This window comes from Zootoca vivipara, chromosome 6 (assembly GCF_965207765.1).
Source record: "Zootoca vivipara chromosome 6, rZooViv2.hap1.1, whole genome shotgun sequence".
In the NCBI taxonomy this organism is placed as follows: domain Eukaryota; kingdom Metazoa; phylum Chordata; class Lepidosauria; order Squamata; family Lacertidae; genus Zootoca; species Zootoca vivipara.
The window spans coordinates 84,818,534-84,834,494 of NC_142589.1; the positions used below are offsets into that span (position 1 = coordinate 84,818,534).

Consider the following 15,961-nt stretch of genomic DNA (forward strand, 5'->3'; position numbering starts at 1 on the left):
TTTCATTCCCCCTTTCGCCCTACACAAGGAGCTCAACGCGACGTATGTGGTTCTCCTCTTCCCCCTCCTCATTTAATCCCCACTGCAGCCCTGCGAGGTAGGCTAAGCCGAGAGGCACTAAGTTGCCACAGGCTGCCTGGCGGAATAGAAAGGTTTCCAGTGCCGGTGCTCGAAAGCTGGCACAGATGCTTGTGAGCAGCCCTGGCCCTTGAGGGCGAAGGGCGGGTGAGTAAAAAAAAAACAGCACAAGGAGAGCCTGCCGGATCAGGCCCAGGGGCCAGCATCCTCTCCTCACCATGGCCCATGACGGAAAACCCGCAAGCAGGATTTGAACCCCCGAGCCCTCTCCCCTCCTGCATCTGGGATGCAGAAAGATTTCTCCCTCTGAGCATTCCCCATTGGCTAGTAGCCATTCCTCTGTGAGTTAATCCAATCCTCTTTGGAAGCCATCCAGGTTGGTGGTCATACTGCCTCCTGTGGCAAGGAGTTCCATAGTTTAACTATGTGTTGCAACTATATGTTGTTCTTCCATCTGTCCCGAATCTCCCAGAATTTAGCTTTGTTAGCCAAGGAGTTAAGCATCTGAAGGTTTTTTAACGTTTGATGTTCTATTATGTTTATTATACATTTTGGAAGCCGCCCAGAGTGGCTGAGGCAGCCCAGTCAGACGGGTGGGGTATAAATAATAATAATAATAATTTTTATTTATACCCCGCCCTCCCCAGTCAAAAACCGGGCTCAGTGGGTTTTTTGGGGGGTACTCAAGTGTACGCAGTACTGGCATGGTTTTTCTCTCTATTTTTTTTTTTGTGTGTGTGTTCAATAAACTTTATTGAAATTCCAAACAGATTAACCAAAAAATTTTTTTTTTACGAAATCAAAACATTACGTATTACAATAATTCATGATAATTAGAATTTACAAAAATACTCTAGAAGAAAAGTACTGATGATGATGTTGATGATGAAATAGGGCATCCAAGGATTTCTTCCTTGCAGCGGGTTGGACTAGATGACCCTTGGGATTCCCTTACAATTCTGATTTAACAACAACAACAACAACAACAACAACAACATATTGGCGGCTTCCAGCAAAAGATAAAAAGTACATTAAAACATCAGTCATTAAAAAATTCCTTAGACAGGGCTGCCTTCAGATGTCCTCTAAACGTCAAATAGTTGTTTATCTCCTTGACATCTGATGGGAGGGTGTTCCACAGGGTGGGCGCCACCACCGAGAAGGCGCTCGGTAATGATTCTTATTTTCACCAGAGAAATGTTGGAGGGTCTATAATATGTGCTGCGTTAATCATGGAAATGTTCGTGTGCATGTTTTTTAAAAAAACCTAAGTAGAAATCCCTCTAGTCCAGGAGCAGGGGTGAGGTCCTCTTTGCTCTGCTGCCGCTCTGAAACCTGATTTGTGTTGTCCCTGCCCTGTTTTTTTATTCTCGACCTTGAGCTTCGTTCTGGTGACTCCGCTGCTCCTCTTCTCCTCTCTCTGTGAAGTTGTGCATTGCTGAAAGCGGGATGTCAGAGAGCGTTTCTGGCCTGGAAGCTTCCTGTTGCGATCCTTTCGTGGCCAAAAATAAGCTAGGATGGAAAAGGGATGAAGGAGGGGAGGGGGGTAGCAGAGGGGTGTGTTGTAACCACAGGCCTGTTTTTCCCAAAGTGAAATTAGTAGTTCAAGAGAAGAATGATTCTTTCTTCAAGTCTGTCTGTCTGTCTAGCCATCCACTGATGTGTCAGTTCCTTACCCAGCTCTGTGTGAATAATAATAATAATAATAATAATAATAATAATAATAATAATATCCTGCCTTTTTGTCTAACAGAGACTCAAGGTAGATTACAGCTTAAATAGAAATAGCTGAAAATATTGGGGGGGGGGGAGAAGAATTGTAAAAAAAACACAAATAAACATTAATACACAAGCACATATATATGAAAACATATAAGGAGTGTGTCCACCCCCATCGTTCTGCCCGGACGCTGAGGTCCAGCTCCGAGGACCTTCTGGCGTTCCTTCACTGCAAGAAGTGAGGTTACAGGGAATCAGGCAGAGGGCCTTTTTGGCGGTGGCTCCCGCCTTGTGGAACGCCCTCCCGTCAGATGCCGAGGAAATAAACAACTGCACAGCTTCCTGAAGGCAGGCCCTGTACAGGGGAGTTTTTGAATTTTGGTGTTTTACTGCATTTTTAACATTTCATCAGAAGGTGCCCAGAGTGGCTGGGGCCAACCCAGTTAGAGGGGTGTGCAGGAACTCTCCTCTTTCCTCCTCCCTCCAAGCTCATTTTCTTTTTGTGCTGTGTCTATTTAGATTGTAAGCTTTTTCTTGAGTAATTTGTTGGCTGCCCTGGGAGCCTTTTGTCGTTGTCATTGTTGTTCTAAATTAGGGTACTTCTTTGACTTCCTAACAAGTTCATCCGATTTAGGTTTTCAGCTGCTGCCCTTAACTCCTCCCCGCTCCCCTTCTCTTCCTCAGGAGGTCTGGTTCTTTTCCTAGGCAGCCCCTGAGCCTGGTATGGGGAATGGTCGAGCAGCAGGAGGTCAAGTGGGTTTCAAGCAGAAAGATGTAGAGCCTCAGATCCACGTGCCGATTTTGCCAGAGGTGAGTGCTTGTCTTGCTGAGAACGCTGGCAGCGTGAGGGTCAGTTCAACAGGATGACAAATACTTGAGAGATGGAAGATAGGAGAACTGAATAAAATGGTTACAGTAAAATGCAGGAATGGTGGATAAACTAAATGAGCCGTGGAAGGGGAAAGAGGGAAGCCATCAAATGTATACAGGCAGAGGCAAACTCGTCCCCTCCAGATGTTTTTGGGACTACAACTCCCATGATCCCTAGCTAACAGGACCAGTGGTCAGGGATGATGGGAATTGTAGTCCCAAAACAGCTGGAGGGCCGAGTTTGCCTATGCCTGATTGTAAGATGTTAGTTTGAGATGCAAAATTGAAAACTTAATAAAAAACTATAATACAGTGGTACCTTGGAAGTCAAATGGAATCTGTTCCGGAAGTCCGTTCAACTTCCATAAAATTCAGAAACCAAGCCATGGCTTCCGATTGGCTGCAGGAAGCTGTGAAAGTCGCGTCGGACGTTCGGGTTCCAAATAACGTTCAAAAACTGGAACAACCACCTCCGGGTTTTGATCATTTGCGAGCCAAAACGTCTGACTCCCAAGGCGTTTGAAAACCAAGGTACAACTAATAGAAGAGAGTTTTGTGCTGGTCTCAAAGTGGGGGTGGGGCGTGGCGGACGGGCGGTGGGCATTGTAGGTGGAGAGAGTTTCAGGGATGAAGGGCCCAGAGCATCTGGGGGGGGGCACCAGGTTGGCAAATGCTGCGCTGGAACAGCCTTGCAGTTAAACCAGGTAAATTTACTAATCCCACATAAATCCATATAGATTTGCAATCTCAAGGTGTGAAAGAAAGGGGCAGGCCTGATCGCCTATGGCTTGTGAGTCTCCAGGCTGCTTCCTTGCCAACCTGCCTTTGGTTTTCGGTTCCAGGCTGCCCAGGAGAGAAAGAGCGTCCTCAACTCCCTGGTATCTGGGGCGTTTGCCGGCGCTGTGGCCAAGACTGCAGTGGCGCCTCTGGACAGGACGAAAATCATATTCCAAGGTATTTCTGGGAGGGGGCAGCTTTTTATAATTTTATAAGTTGTGTGTCCTTGCTTCTCAGGTTGAACGTTTAAATGGTTTCCTATGTTTTGTGGTATTTTATGAATTGCGACTTGCCGTTATTGTTGTTGATTATAGTTTAGTAATTCTATATTGTAACTGACAAGTGTAAACTGCGTAATTATTATTTGCTGATATTTAATTTTACTGTTTCCTGTGAGATAATGGATTACAGTGGTGCCTCGCTTAACGAATGCCCTACTTAACGAAATTTCCACTTAAGAGGTTTTTTCTAGTGGAGGTTGCCTTGCTAGACAAATTCGTTTTACGAAAAATTCGTCTAGCGAATCGTGGTTTCCCATAGGAATGCATTGAAATTCAATTAATACATTCCTATGGGCAAAAAAAAATTCGGAAAAAATGTCAATGCATTCCTATGGGATTCGCTAGATGAATTTTTCGTTATAAGAAAAGACCCGTGGAACGAATTAAATTCATCTAGCGAGGCACCACTGTATTGAATGTTGCTTTATTTGATATAAGTTGTTTGTTTTAAAGTTATTGTGGCTTTTCTGTATTGGGTTAAATTGTTGTTATTAATGTTTGATGCTTTATTGTGTTTTTATCTGTGCTGGAAACCACCCAGTTGCATTAGACTGGGGAGAACTGGCAGCAGGGAAATAAATAAGAGCTATAGCCTACACAACGTCATTGGGGGGGGGGGAGAATTATTGGTTTGTTCTTACTTTCATTTTGTGTTTTGTATATTGTGGTTTCATGTTGTGAACTGCCCTGAGATCAGAGGGAAATCGATTGATCAATCAATCAGCTAAAATAAGAGCACATAATGATGGCTGTTTCTTGGAAGAATGGGAAGGTCTTTTTTGGACTATTTAAAGAAATATTTTGATACGATGAATTCACGAGCAGGATTTGAGCTATGAGCAACAAGAAATAATTAGTGACTATTGTATTATGGTTATGATATAAGGGAGTGAAGATTGGGTCCAGCAATGAGAAAAAAGCACAGCAGACAATGGGATGGGAAGTTGATAAAACCGAAGAAAAATTTAATATGTGTTGGAATTTTGTGTTAAATTTGTGGAAATTTAATACATATTATATAGGTAAAGGTAAAGGGGCCCCTGACCATCAGGTCCAGTTGTGTCTGACTCTGGGGTTGCGGCGCTCATCTCGCTCTATAGGCCGAGGGAGCCGGCGTTTGTCCACAGACAGCTTCCAGGTCATGTGGCCAGCATGACAAAGCTGCTTCTGGCGAACCAGAGCAGCGCACAGAAACGCCGTTTACCTTCCCGCCGGAGCGGTCCCTATTTATCTACTTGCACTTTGATGTGCTTTCAAACTGCTAGGTGGGCAGGAGCTGGGAAGCTCACCCCGTTGCAGGGATTCGAACCGCCGACCTTCTGATCAGCAAGCCCTAGACTCTGTGGTTTAACCCATAGTGCCACTTGGGTCCCTGCAGGGAAAACTTAATTAGGTGGACAATCCTGTTTTTAATGCTGTGGACTTTCAACTCCCATCGACAGGGCAGAGAACCCCCCCCCCCAACTTAAAGCCTGGTTTGCAGCTCAGATTAAAAGCTCTTCCCCCTCTCTCCCTCTCTCCCTCTCTCTCTCTCTCTCTCTCTCTCTCTCTCTATATATATATATATATATATATATATTTCTGTTTTGAGGATTAATCTTCCAATGAGTTATTGCTGGAAAGAGATTTGCCTCGTTTCAGGGTTTGTTTGCTTGTCTTTGGACTGGCTTATCTCCCGGCTGGGATAATCGGGAGCAGGCAGAGTCAAACTGAGATTGGGGGGGGGGGAGAGAGAGAATTGTTTTGGGGTGTTTGCAAATTGCCTAAGAGATAACCAATACAGCTATATGGGGTGGGGGAAACTGGGAAAGCAGGGGAGAATTCTGGTGGGTTTTTTGTTTGAAGTATAAATCACAAGAGAATGCGGCTGATCTTTAAATCCTTCTAGGCTCCAGTATTGATAAAGAGCTTTGAAAGAAATAGTTAGGGCTCTTATTTGATTTTTAGAGAAATCCTAGTTCATTGATCCATGAGTGTTAGCAGATGAACTGATTTGTACCTGCAAATGAGTCAAAGCATGCTTGCTTTTAATTTGTCTGCTTTTCTCTTTCAGTATCATCAAATCGGTTTTCTGCCAAGGTAAGACTTAAAAGCACAACCCTCCTTTCTTTGCTCTGTTGCTTAGCTGAGCAGCTTTGGGTTTTCACCTAATAAAGTCCCCTGCCCCCAAATTGTTAACCTGTACACCCCCTGTACAGGTTAGGGACGCGGGTGGCGCTGTGGGTTAAACCACAGAGCCTAGGGCTTGCCGATCAGAAGGTCGGTGGTTCGAATCCCCGCAGCGGAGTGAGCTCCCGTTGCTTGGTCCCTGCTCCTGTCAACCTAGCAGTTTGAAAGCACAAAGTGCAAGTAGATAAATAGGTACCCCTCCAGCGGGAAGGTAAACGGTGTTTCTCTGTGCTGCTCTGGTTTGCTAGAAGCGGCTTTGTCATGCTGGCCACATGACGTAGAAGCTGTACACCGGCTCCCTCGGCCAATAACATGAGATGAGCGCCGCAACCCCAGAGTTGGTCACAACTGGACACAATGATCAGGGGTCCCTTTACCTTTACACCCCCTGCTGGGGTGTTAGGGGAGGGCAGTCTCTCTGGTGGGGGACACGTCATGCTCTTTCAGGGGCAGTTGGTCCACCTCTGGCCCCACCCTGCAGTCAGCTCTCACCTGCAGCTGCTAGGTACTGCCAGCAGGCGACAGTCGCCACAATCCCAGGAACGGCTTCGACTGGCCGGCCAAACCAGGTGAGGGGAGCCGATGGGTCTCAAACCCTCAGTGAGTCAGGGGCCTCCCCTGCATGCGAAGCCAGGCTCCAGCGGATGGAGTGGACAAGACTAAGAGGGGATTCAGTGGCCAAGAAGGTGGTTTCTGTAGAGGGAAGTGAGGGGCAGGTGGGCCCACCCACCTGGGAAGGGAGCCTATCTATGAGAAAGAAGACTCTGGTCCTTGTGGGACATCTTTGGGAGCAGAAAAGGCTACACAAATCTTGAGGGGAGTCCCTAAGGCGGTCGGATGGTGCCTTGTACGCCTCCTTCCAGCAACTCCTGCAGCCAAGCTGGTGCCAAATGTCTTGATCTGCTTTCCTTTGGACCCCCTCAGTGAGCCCAAGAGGGGCGTCTTGTCGTCTGGGTAACCCAGGACCTCCATGCACACTGCCCAGGCCTGCGTCCCGGGGAGGGCACTTGAGTGCTGCAAACCCAGCAGTTCGGCTTCACCCCCAGAAGCACACTCCATTGTCTCTTGAGGCAGACAGATGCCAACAGCAGCAGCACACTGCACCTCTGGAACAAAACCTCCTTTTTGGGATTACAGTTTGTGGTTTGTCAAAAGTGAGGCAAACCAAGAGCCCCTGGTTCAGATTATGCGCTCCGCCTCTCTCGGTCTCTCTTTTCCAATAACTCTGCTTCCGCTCTCCTTAGGAGGCTTACCGCCTGATCTACCGCACCTACCTCCACGAGGGCTTCTTCAGCCTCTGGCGGGGGAACTCTGCCACCATGGTCCGCGTGATCCCTTATGCCGCCATCCAGTTTTGCGCCCACGAGGAGTACAAGCAGATCCTGGGCAGTTACTACGGCTTCCAGGGGAAGTAAGAGGCTGCTGGGGTTGGGGGGGGTCTTCTGCAACAGGGTTGGGGAACCTCAGGCCTTGGTCAGTCCAGCGGGTGAAGAGTCACGAGGGTCTCCCTCTCCTGCTGCGACAAGCTCCCCTTCCCCCCTTGTCTCCCAGGACTAAGAGAGGCATGAAAAGGCGGAGGAGAGGTTGCCTTCACACTGGCACAGTCTCCAATTGCTTGGGGGAAAGCCCTGGATAGGAAGGGACTTAGATGGCTGTGGGAAGATGGAGATTTTCAGTTTCAGCAACAGATTTTCATGGAGTAAGACCCCACTGGGAATGAGCACTTAGCACTTGGTTTGAATAGTTTCAGTTGGTGAGAGCATAATGCCAAGGTTGCAGGTTCGGTCCCCCTGTGGGACAGCTGCATATTCCTGCATCGCAGGGGGTTGGGCTAGATGCCTCTTAAGGTCTCATCCAATGCTTCAATTCTATGATCCACCAGGAAACTTTCCCTAAAAAAACTGATCCTTCCCTGCCCACAATGGAACTGTAAACCAGTTTTGTTCAGCTGCCGGAGCCTCTCTTTCTCCTTTCTGTTTCCAGGGCACTTACCCCATTGCCCAGGTTCATAGCTGGCTCACTCGCGGGCACGACGGCTGCCATGTTGACGTACCCCCTGGACCTAGTCCGTGCCCGGATGGCCGTTACGCCAAAGGAAATGTGAGTTGGCGCTGCGGATGCTCCTGTGGGATTTTGGGGTGGGATGGGAGTACCTCAAAGCAGTGGCAGAGCTTCATGCTCTGGCACCGGGAGGGGGGGAGCGGAGAGCAGGCGGGGGCGGGGCTGGCGCACGTCCTGGGGGCGTGGCGCCCAGCGCGGGCGGGGGAGCAGCTGCAATGGCACCCCACCGGGATCGCGCTGCCAGGGGCGGTGCACTTCTCTTCCCCCGCCACTGCCTAAAAGCAACACCTCAAAGCAGCTAGATTTGCACTGTAAAAAGGTAGGCAGGCACAGGCCTGTTGGGTTTAGATGGGCTAGAGCAGGCACCCCCAAACTGCGGCCCTCCAGATGTTTTGGCCTACAACTCCCATGATCCCTAGGTAACAGGGATGATGGGAATTGTAGTCCAAAACATCTGGAGGGCCGAAGTCTGGGGATGCCTGGGCTAGAGGCTCAAACGAAAACGGAATACCAAAACGACACAGTTTCATGAAATTATTATTTTCTCCATCGACCCCAACTGTAGCAAAAGGCTAAATCGCTAGGGGATGAAACGCTGGATGACAAAGACAGGTTTTTTACAGAGCCTGATAAGGTTGATGTGGGTTCCTAAGTCTTCTTTTGGGGGGTGGGGATCTCAGCAAACAAGGTTCTCCTCTCGTGGGATTGTTGCAAGACATATTAATGTGCCTGCAACACAACCAGGCAGGATTTGACCTGCAGATCTCAATAAATGAGCGGTTCTGTGCAGAGAAGGCGCTCCCTCCGGCTGGAACGTGGTCTCTGGTACCAAAGCGAAGGGCTATCTGTGGTTGCACCCCATGAATTGCCATACATCCTACCCGAAAGGAAACACACACTCCTGATCTCCTCCCTGCTTTAAAAGTACCAGTCAGCCCACCCTTCAGTGCATGGAACTGACCAGCCCTGGCTTGAGAAGTAGAATCCTAGAACGGTGGTGTTGGGAGGGATCCCCGAGGCCCATCTAGTCCAAGCCCCTCTAATGAAGGGGCCTTTTGCCCAACAACCGCTGGCTTTTCCTCTCAGTGTTTTGTTCAGTGTTCCTCTTCCCCTCCTCCAACGCCCCACATGGCTGTTGTCCAGCGTCTAAAATAGCCTGGGTCCTTCTCGGCTGCACACCAGGTGTCATCGGGTGCCCAAAATAGTTAAGTTGTGATATGGGCCCTTGGTGTGTTTGTGTGTTGTCTCTCTTATGGCTTTGGGGGGGGGGAGAGAATGTCGAAGCGTTGGCAAGGGAGCCCACCCTGAGTATTCAGATTTTTTAAAAATCTCGATACGATGTTTGCAGTAAACGGTTAAATCCAATAAGGAAATGAGACAAGGCTGAGTTCCACAAAGACCAACCCCGGGCGGAGCTCGGGAGCTTGTATTTATTAGCAGCAGCTTTGACAGGTGAACATTAACTCACGATGTAACTTCCAGCCAATCACAGAGCAAACTTCATGCATAAACATGTACAGGTACAGGTCACTTCCTGCCAACACCCCAAACTTTCCGCCATAGAGGAAGTGGTGGACTGCACATCCCTCACATCATGTACCTGTCACATGTCTCACTCATCAAACACCCCCCTCCTTCTAATCCTGTGATCTCGAGTACTTTTCCAAGCACTCTACCTGTTTCCATTGTTTCTTCCTAACCCTAATTTGACCCATCCCGGTCTTCCCCTGTCAAGCCTGTACCAACCAGTTCTATCCTACTCTCTCCAGATTCATCAAGCCTCTCCCAGTACAGCTGACCCATACCTTCACCTCCTGGCCGGTCACTGTACTGGCTTGCCAGTATTACTCTTCCTAATCCTAGAGGATTGGCGGGTATGCCACGCCACTTCCCTAAATCAACCCCACAGATGTTAGGCTATACTACACTGAAATGTTCTAAGGTTCCTTTGATTGTCTCCGAATCTTCTGGCCACTCCTGCTGCCCTCTCTTGCCGCACCGGTGCGGCAGCCCACACCCTTTGGTAGCCAACAAGGCTTGTTGCTCGAGAGGCATGATAACAAGGCATGATTTCCCTTGCTCCGCTCTCCCGGCAGGTACAGCAACATTGTCCATGTCTTCATTCGGATATCCCGGGAGGAAGGGTTGAAGACCCTCTACCGGGGCTTTGCCCCCACCATCCTGGGGGTGATTCCATATGCTGGGCTGAGCTTCTTCACCTACGAGACCCTGAAGAAGTTTCACGCAGGTAAAAGCAGTGGGGCCAGGATGCCAGGCTTGATGGGGGCTTCTTTGGGCATCATCCAGAAGATGGACTCTTAGGAATGGCTTTTAAGATTAGGCCAATCCATGGAAGAGCAGTGGCTACTAGCCACGTCTCAGAGGTGAGCTGGCAGTAAATCACACCATACAATTGGGAGTTAACTCTTTATTAGCAAGGACATGATCTGAACAGGAGTGTCAGGCCTAAGGAGCACAGCAGCTCACGCCCAGTAGGTCTTGCCCCCCATGAAGCAGCTGCTGAGACTGAAGGTCTCTGCCTCTCCACCGCCATCCAAGTCCTTCCAGGATTTCCCCCAAGCAATCGAAGAATGCACCTGCATGCAGCCAACTTCTCCTCCACCCTCTTCGTGCCTCTCCTGGTTCTGGGAGACCAGGGGGAGGGGAGTTTGTTGCAGCAGGAGGGGGCTCTGCCTCTTGGCCTCCTTCCTCTCCTGCTTCAGCTTCTGCCTCCGATTCTGGACTTCTCTCTGCCACAGACTCTCCCTGCTCACCAAGCCTTGTTGCCTCTTCCGCTTCTGACACCTCCTCCTCTTCCTCCTCCCAGTCATCTCCCCCTGGCCACTCATCATCGTCCCACTGCAACTCCCTGGGCTCTGAGCCTCCCTCCCTTGGGGGTCCCCCAGCTGGTTCCTCCCACCATTCCTCTGCCTCGTAACAAATCCATGCCACCCGGGATGGCTGTGCCTCCACTGTTTGGAGGCACTCTACCTCCTGGTTCCTGCCAATTGCGACTGGGGAGAGTTGCTGTTGCACTAAGGGCTTTGCACTCTGGGGGTCCTGAGGCCCCGTGGCGGAAGGGAGAGAGGGAGACCTGTTTGCGCTGTCCCTGTGCGTCTCCACAGTTGCCCACCAGCGTTTCCTCTTCCTCCAGAGCGCAGCGGCAGGACGCAGCCCCACCCCACGGAGCGGCTCGTCTTCGGGGCCTGCGCCGGCCTGATCGGGCAGTCCGCCTCCTACCCGCTGGACGTTGTGCGGCGGCGGATGCAGACGGCTGGGGTGATGGGCCACATCTACGGCTCCATCCTGCGCACTATGCGGGACATCATCCGGGAGGAAGGACTCGTCCGCGGCCTCTACAAGGGACTCAGCATGAACTGGGTCAAGGGCCCCATCGCCGTGGGGATCAGCTTCACGACCTTCGACCTCACGCAGATCCTCCTCCGGAAGTGGGAGCGAGGGGTGAACGTGGAGAGGTAGTGGCCGGCCAGTGGCTGGCGGTTGGTACAAATGTTGGTGGAAACGTGGGCAGGCATCCTCTTCCTCCTCCCCTCCCTCCCCGAGCCAGAGGGTTCTCGTGGCAGAGCTGAGTAACCCAGGGCAATCTCCGTTAGGTCCCCGCGGCTGCAGCATCCTGCCCCCTGCTTCCCCGAGCTTGCGTTTGTGAAAGAGAAGCCGCCGCGTCTTTGCCGGTGTTGTTTTCTTGCTTTCCCTCTCCTTTTCCTACCGAAGTGGTTGAAATTCCTCTGAATTCTGCTTGGATTTGGGCAACAGGCAAGGGGTCCTTCCAGAAGGCTGCAGACGTGCTATTTACTCGATTTTGCCTCGTCGTTCTAAACCATGGCGACACAGTCCCGTTACATCTCCTGCCTCTAAGTCTCCTGCACCCTTTATTTTGTAGGAAGCCGAACTTATCTGTATGTTTAACACGTGGGGTGTGTCTGTCTTGTGGTTTCCGCCCCCTACGGTCTCCCCCTCCCCTCCCAGCAAATGGTTTGTTTTCCAATACCTGGAAAATGGGGCCCTTCATCTCCCCTCTTCCTACTTCAAATGCTTTTAAAATTCTGCCCCAAAACCTCCTGGAAGAGGGCCAACCGGCCCCCGGGGAGAAAAAAACAAACCAAAGACTGGATTCTTTCCTTTCCTTGGGGTTTGTCCAAGGCAGAGAGGCCGCAGTGCAATCTTGAATTCTCTCGCTGCTGCAATCCGGGCAGCTCCTGGTTCCGAGATGGGATCAGAAGTTTGGGATGTCGCAGCCTTCTTTCCTTGCGTTTCAGAGACTATTTTAATGATCTGTATTTAGATATGCACACATATTTCAGAGCTCCAGCTTCGGAAGATGGCATCCGGTCGAGCTAACCTTTGCTCCTCCGAATTGTCTCTGCTTTTTAGCAGGGCTCCCCCCTCCAGTATTAAATGTCAGTATTGAAAGTGGGTCCCTCTCTGGCCCCACGGGGAGATCCAGCAACTTCTGCAGGGCCCCACAGATGTTTCCCACCCGTGCTCTGAGAAGCAGGATTCCCCACTGCAAGCAAAAGATGGCAGGAATAAGGACTCTTTAGAAGAGGCATTCCTAGCCCAGAGCAGGAGATCATAGAATCATAGATGCCTCGTCTCAGATTGGAGAGATGGGGAAACTTCCATCCCAACGGTCAGGGATGACAACGAAAAATGGACTTCCGTATGTTGCTGAACTTCCAGCAGCCAGGGATGGTGAGGATGAGAGCCAGGTGCCTCGAACATCTAGAGAGGAGTCAGATCGGAGAAGGCATTTTGCAGGTCTCCTCCTGGGAAGAGGAGTGGGTGTTTTGCCAGAGAGTCCTGGGTCTCTCGCCGTGTACGAGCTCAGGCACTCCCCACTCTCCTAGAACAGCGCAGCGATCCTGTGTCCCTCCAGATGTTGACCCAGCCCTTTTCCTGGAAACCATGCTCAATTAACCCTGCTAATCTCTCCCTCTCTGTCACCTGCCCGTCGCTTCCCTGTACTGCTTCCTAACCCTTAGCAAGCACAGTGCCTGCCTTCGACAAAACCGCACCTTGGATTCACCCACCACCACCAGATGCAAACCTCAAGAGCTTTTACCTCCCCGGTATGAAAATAGATTGAACGGGGTGATGCATGTCCTAAACAGGAAGCTCAGTTCATGTAGCCCCCCCCCCCGGCCCCCAAGACTCTGCTTATGCAGGTTGGGGTGTTTTGCACATTCTGGAAAAGATGCACTACCACCGGCAGAGCAGAACCTACACAGGGTTTCCAAACTCCAGCTGCTTGGGGACTACAATTCCCATCATCCCTAACCACTGGTCCTGTTAGCTGGGGGGGGGGTGCCAGTTGTAGTCCCTAAACAGCTGGAGACCCTGGTTTGGGAAACCCTGGACTACACCCCCCCGTTTCCCCAATTCTCATTTTTCTAATTCTCCGTGCCATCAGCAGTTGTGATGGATCGCAATTGTGGCTCAGCGGGTTTCGCTTTTGTCGGGGGTAGAGAATTCCACAGGGACGGCAGGCGCCAGCGAGATAATGCTCATCTCACTGTGTCAAACCCAGATCTTGGGAGCATATATATTCTAGGAGTATGTATATATTCTAGGAGATAGATTGCCAGCTCAAAGAAGGTGGCTTGCTGATGTGCTAAGTCTCAAGTTGCTCCTTCCTTCGGAGTCTGGGGTACTTCCTTTTAAACATCTGCCTGCACGTCCTAAAACCGTAAGGTAAAAATAGAACAAGAAGCCCGGGGAAGATTACTTTCCCTTTTCGCGTCTAAGAGGCTGCAAGCTAGTGTCTTTTGATGGCTGGACTACAACTCCCATAATCCCCTGCCATCTTGGACCAACAATCAGGGCTGATGGGATCGGTAGTCTAGTAACATAGCTTCCTGCAAGGTTTTGAGTACTTGGGGTGACCTTTTCTTCCCTCTCCCTTTTGAGTTTCCGCCACCAGCCAGACTCCTGAAGCGAAGACCTGAGCATCTCCCCATCCCATCTCCCTTCCTGACCCACAATCGCACCATCCCCTTCCCAGTCGGCCGCATTCCCCCCTTCCTGATAGCTTTGAGCTGTGGGGCTGGGTTTATTTTTGCAAATTACAAAGTTGGCAAGGAGCAGTTTAATCGGTGAAAGCCATCCTGCCGGCCTTGGTGTGAGGTCTCCCTACCCCAAGATGGGCGTCAGACGGCTAGAGAATCTTTCCTGGGCTTCTCTGGGCTGTGGGTTATACATACAGCCCCCCCCCCCGCCAACCCCTTGCCCCAGCCTGCAGAGAACCAGATTTTCCAAAGCAGCGATCCCAGAGAGCTTTCCCCTCCCTTGAATCTAGCCCAGGGTTTCCCCCAGCTTGGGTCTCCGGCTGTTTTTGGACTACAACTCCCATCATCCTCAGCTAGCAGGACCAGTGGTCAGGGACGATGGGAACTGTAGTCCAAAAACAGCCAGAGACCCAAGTTGGGGGAACACTGACCTAGCTCCCCTTCCTACCAGTGTTCCTCATAACATAGAGGGGGCAGAGGTCATTTCCGGGGGTCCCTGTACCAGCAGAGGTTGGCTGCCCTCTGGCTTCAAGATGGTGCTACGGCGACATGGGTGGGGGTATCTGCACCTTTCTAGCCCCTATCAGTCGGGCACCTGGAGGGACACAGATGCTCGCTGCCGCCCTGCTCCCCAGCACCCAAGGGTGGCGTTTCTTCGGCAGGTAGGAGAAGTCGTAATTGCAGCACTTGAATTGATGCACAACGGAGCTGGGATCCGAGAGAGCCTTTTCCAGCTGTGTTGCAGTTGCCCTTCATTCCCGGCTGCTGGAAATGCGGTGCTTTAAACACCACCCCTCCCTAAGAACCGAGACCTTCCGCCATGGGGGCACTCATTCCCCATTCCAGGGAAGGGATCCAAGAATCTGTTGCTCGCTTCACAAGGGGCAGGGGCCAACACTCCCCCAGCTCATCATTCTTGATACTATGGGGTACAAATTGATAGTGAGGGTCAAAAAGCTATCCGGGGGCCTTTGTCTGCCACTGGTGATCCCTGGTGAGTACTTTTTCCGGGCAGGTCCCCAGAATAGCGAGTCTGCAAACAGTGTCCCCAGCCAATCCCCCCTCTCCTCCTCCCTCTCGTCATGATAATGTATTAACCAGGATGGCTTTTTGCAGGGAAGGTGGGGTAACTCTATGCAGGAGTGTTTGTGCGGTCCGTTGTCAAATGCTGCCTTTGTGTCTCTCGAAGCGAGTGCGTCTGATGCAGGCAGAGGCAACCTTGGCTCTCCAGATGTTTTGGAACTACAACTCCCATGATCCCTAGCTAACAGGGCCAGTGGTCAGGGATCATGGGGGTTGTAGTTCCAAAACATCTGGAGAGCCAAGATTGCCTATGCCTGGTTGCCTCCCGAGGGTCCTGTGCGTGTGTGGATTTTTGATCCTTTTGTTTTATATATATATATATATATACATACACACACAAACGTGTGTCTATAGTGACATAACTTGTACAAAGATCTGTGCCAAGAAATGATGTATATTTAATAATAAAGAGATGATTTATCGAGGCTTGTGTGTGGCTGCTCTGTCTCTCGAACGACCGCCTTTGCTTCTCCCACCCAACGGCCGCCCCCTCTCAATTCTTGTTGTAGGTGCTGGGGCGGACCTGTTTTTGTAGAGCTGCAGAGTTGAAAGGGACCTCTGAGGGTCATCTAGTCCAGCCCGCTGCGATGCAGGAATTGCAGCTAAATAATGCCAGGCAGGGGGCAATCCTGCAATGAAGGAGTGCCCCCCCACCTTCCAGGGGATTCCCTTCCCACTGTCAAACTCCTCTTACTGTCAGAAAGTTCTTCCTGATGTTTAGTCAGAATCTCTTTTCTCGTCATTTGACCTGATTGGTTCGAGTCCTATCCCCCCCCCAAAAAAAAACCCCAGAGAAAACAAGCTCGCGCCATCTTCCATGGGACACCCCTTCCTTCAGATATTAGTCTCTGGGGCTGGGCAATATCTGGTTTTCAACATTGTGATGTATCACCAGCT

General features: G+C 50.6%; 1 protein-coding gene across 15 annotated transcripts in view; it reads left to right on the forward strand.

Moving 5' to 3' along the window:
• SLC25A42 (solute carrier family 25 member 42) overlaps positions 1 to 15,489 on the forward strand; it is a 30,992-nt gene extending 15,503 nt beyond the window's left edge. For all 15 annotated transcript variants that reach the window (XM_088672897.1, XM_088672896.1, XM_035118557.3 and 12 more), the window contains 7 exons: positions 2,482 to 2,607; positions 3,510 to 3,621; positions 5,779 to 5,804; positions 7,139 to 7,305; positions 7,878 to 7,994; positions 10,052 to 10,203; positions 11,110 to 15,489. In XM_088672897.1, the coding sequence (XP_088529023.1) occupies positions 2,521 to 2,607; positions 3,510 to 3,621; positions 5,779 to 5,804; positions 7,139 to 7,305; positions 7,878 to 7,994; positions 10,052 to 10,203; positions 11,110 to 11,435 (987 nt within the window). In that variant the 5' untranslated portion in view covers positions 2,482 to 2,520 and the 3' untranslated portion in view covers positions 11,436 to 15,489. The remainder of the gene's footprint in view (positions 1 to 2,481; positions 2,608 to 3,509; positions 3,622 to 5,778; positions 5,805 to 7,138; positions 7,306 to 7,877; positions 7,995 to 10,051; positions 10,204 to 11,109) is intronic.
• The last annotated feature ends 472 nt before the right edge of the window (positions 15,490 to 15,961 follow it).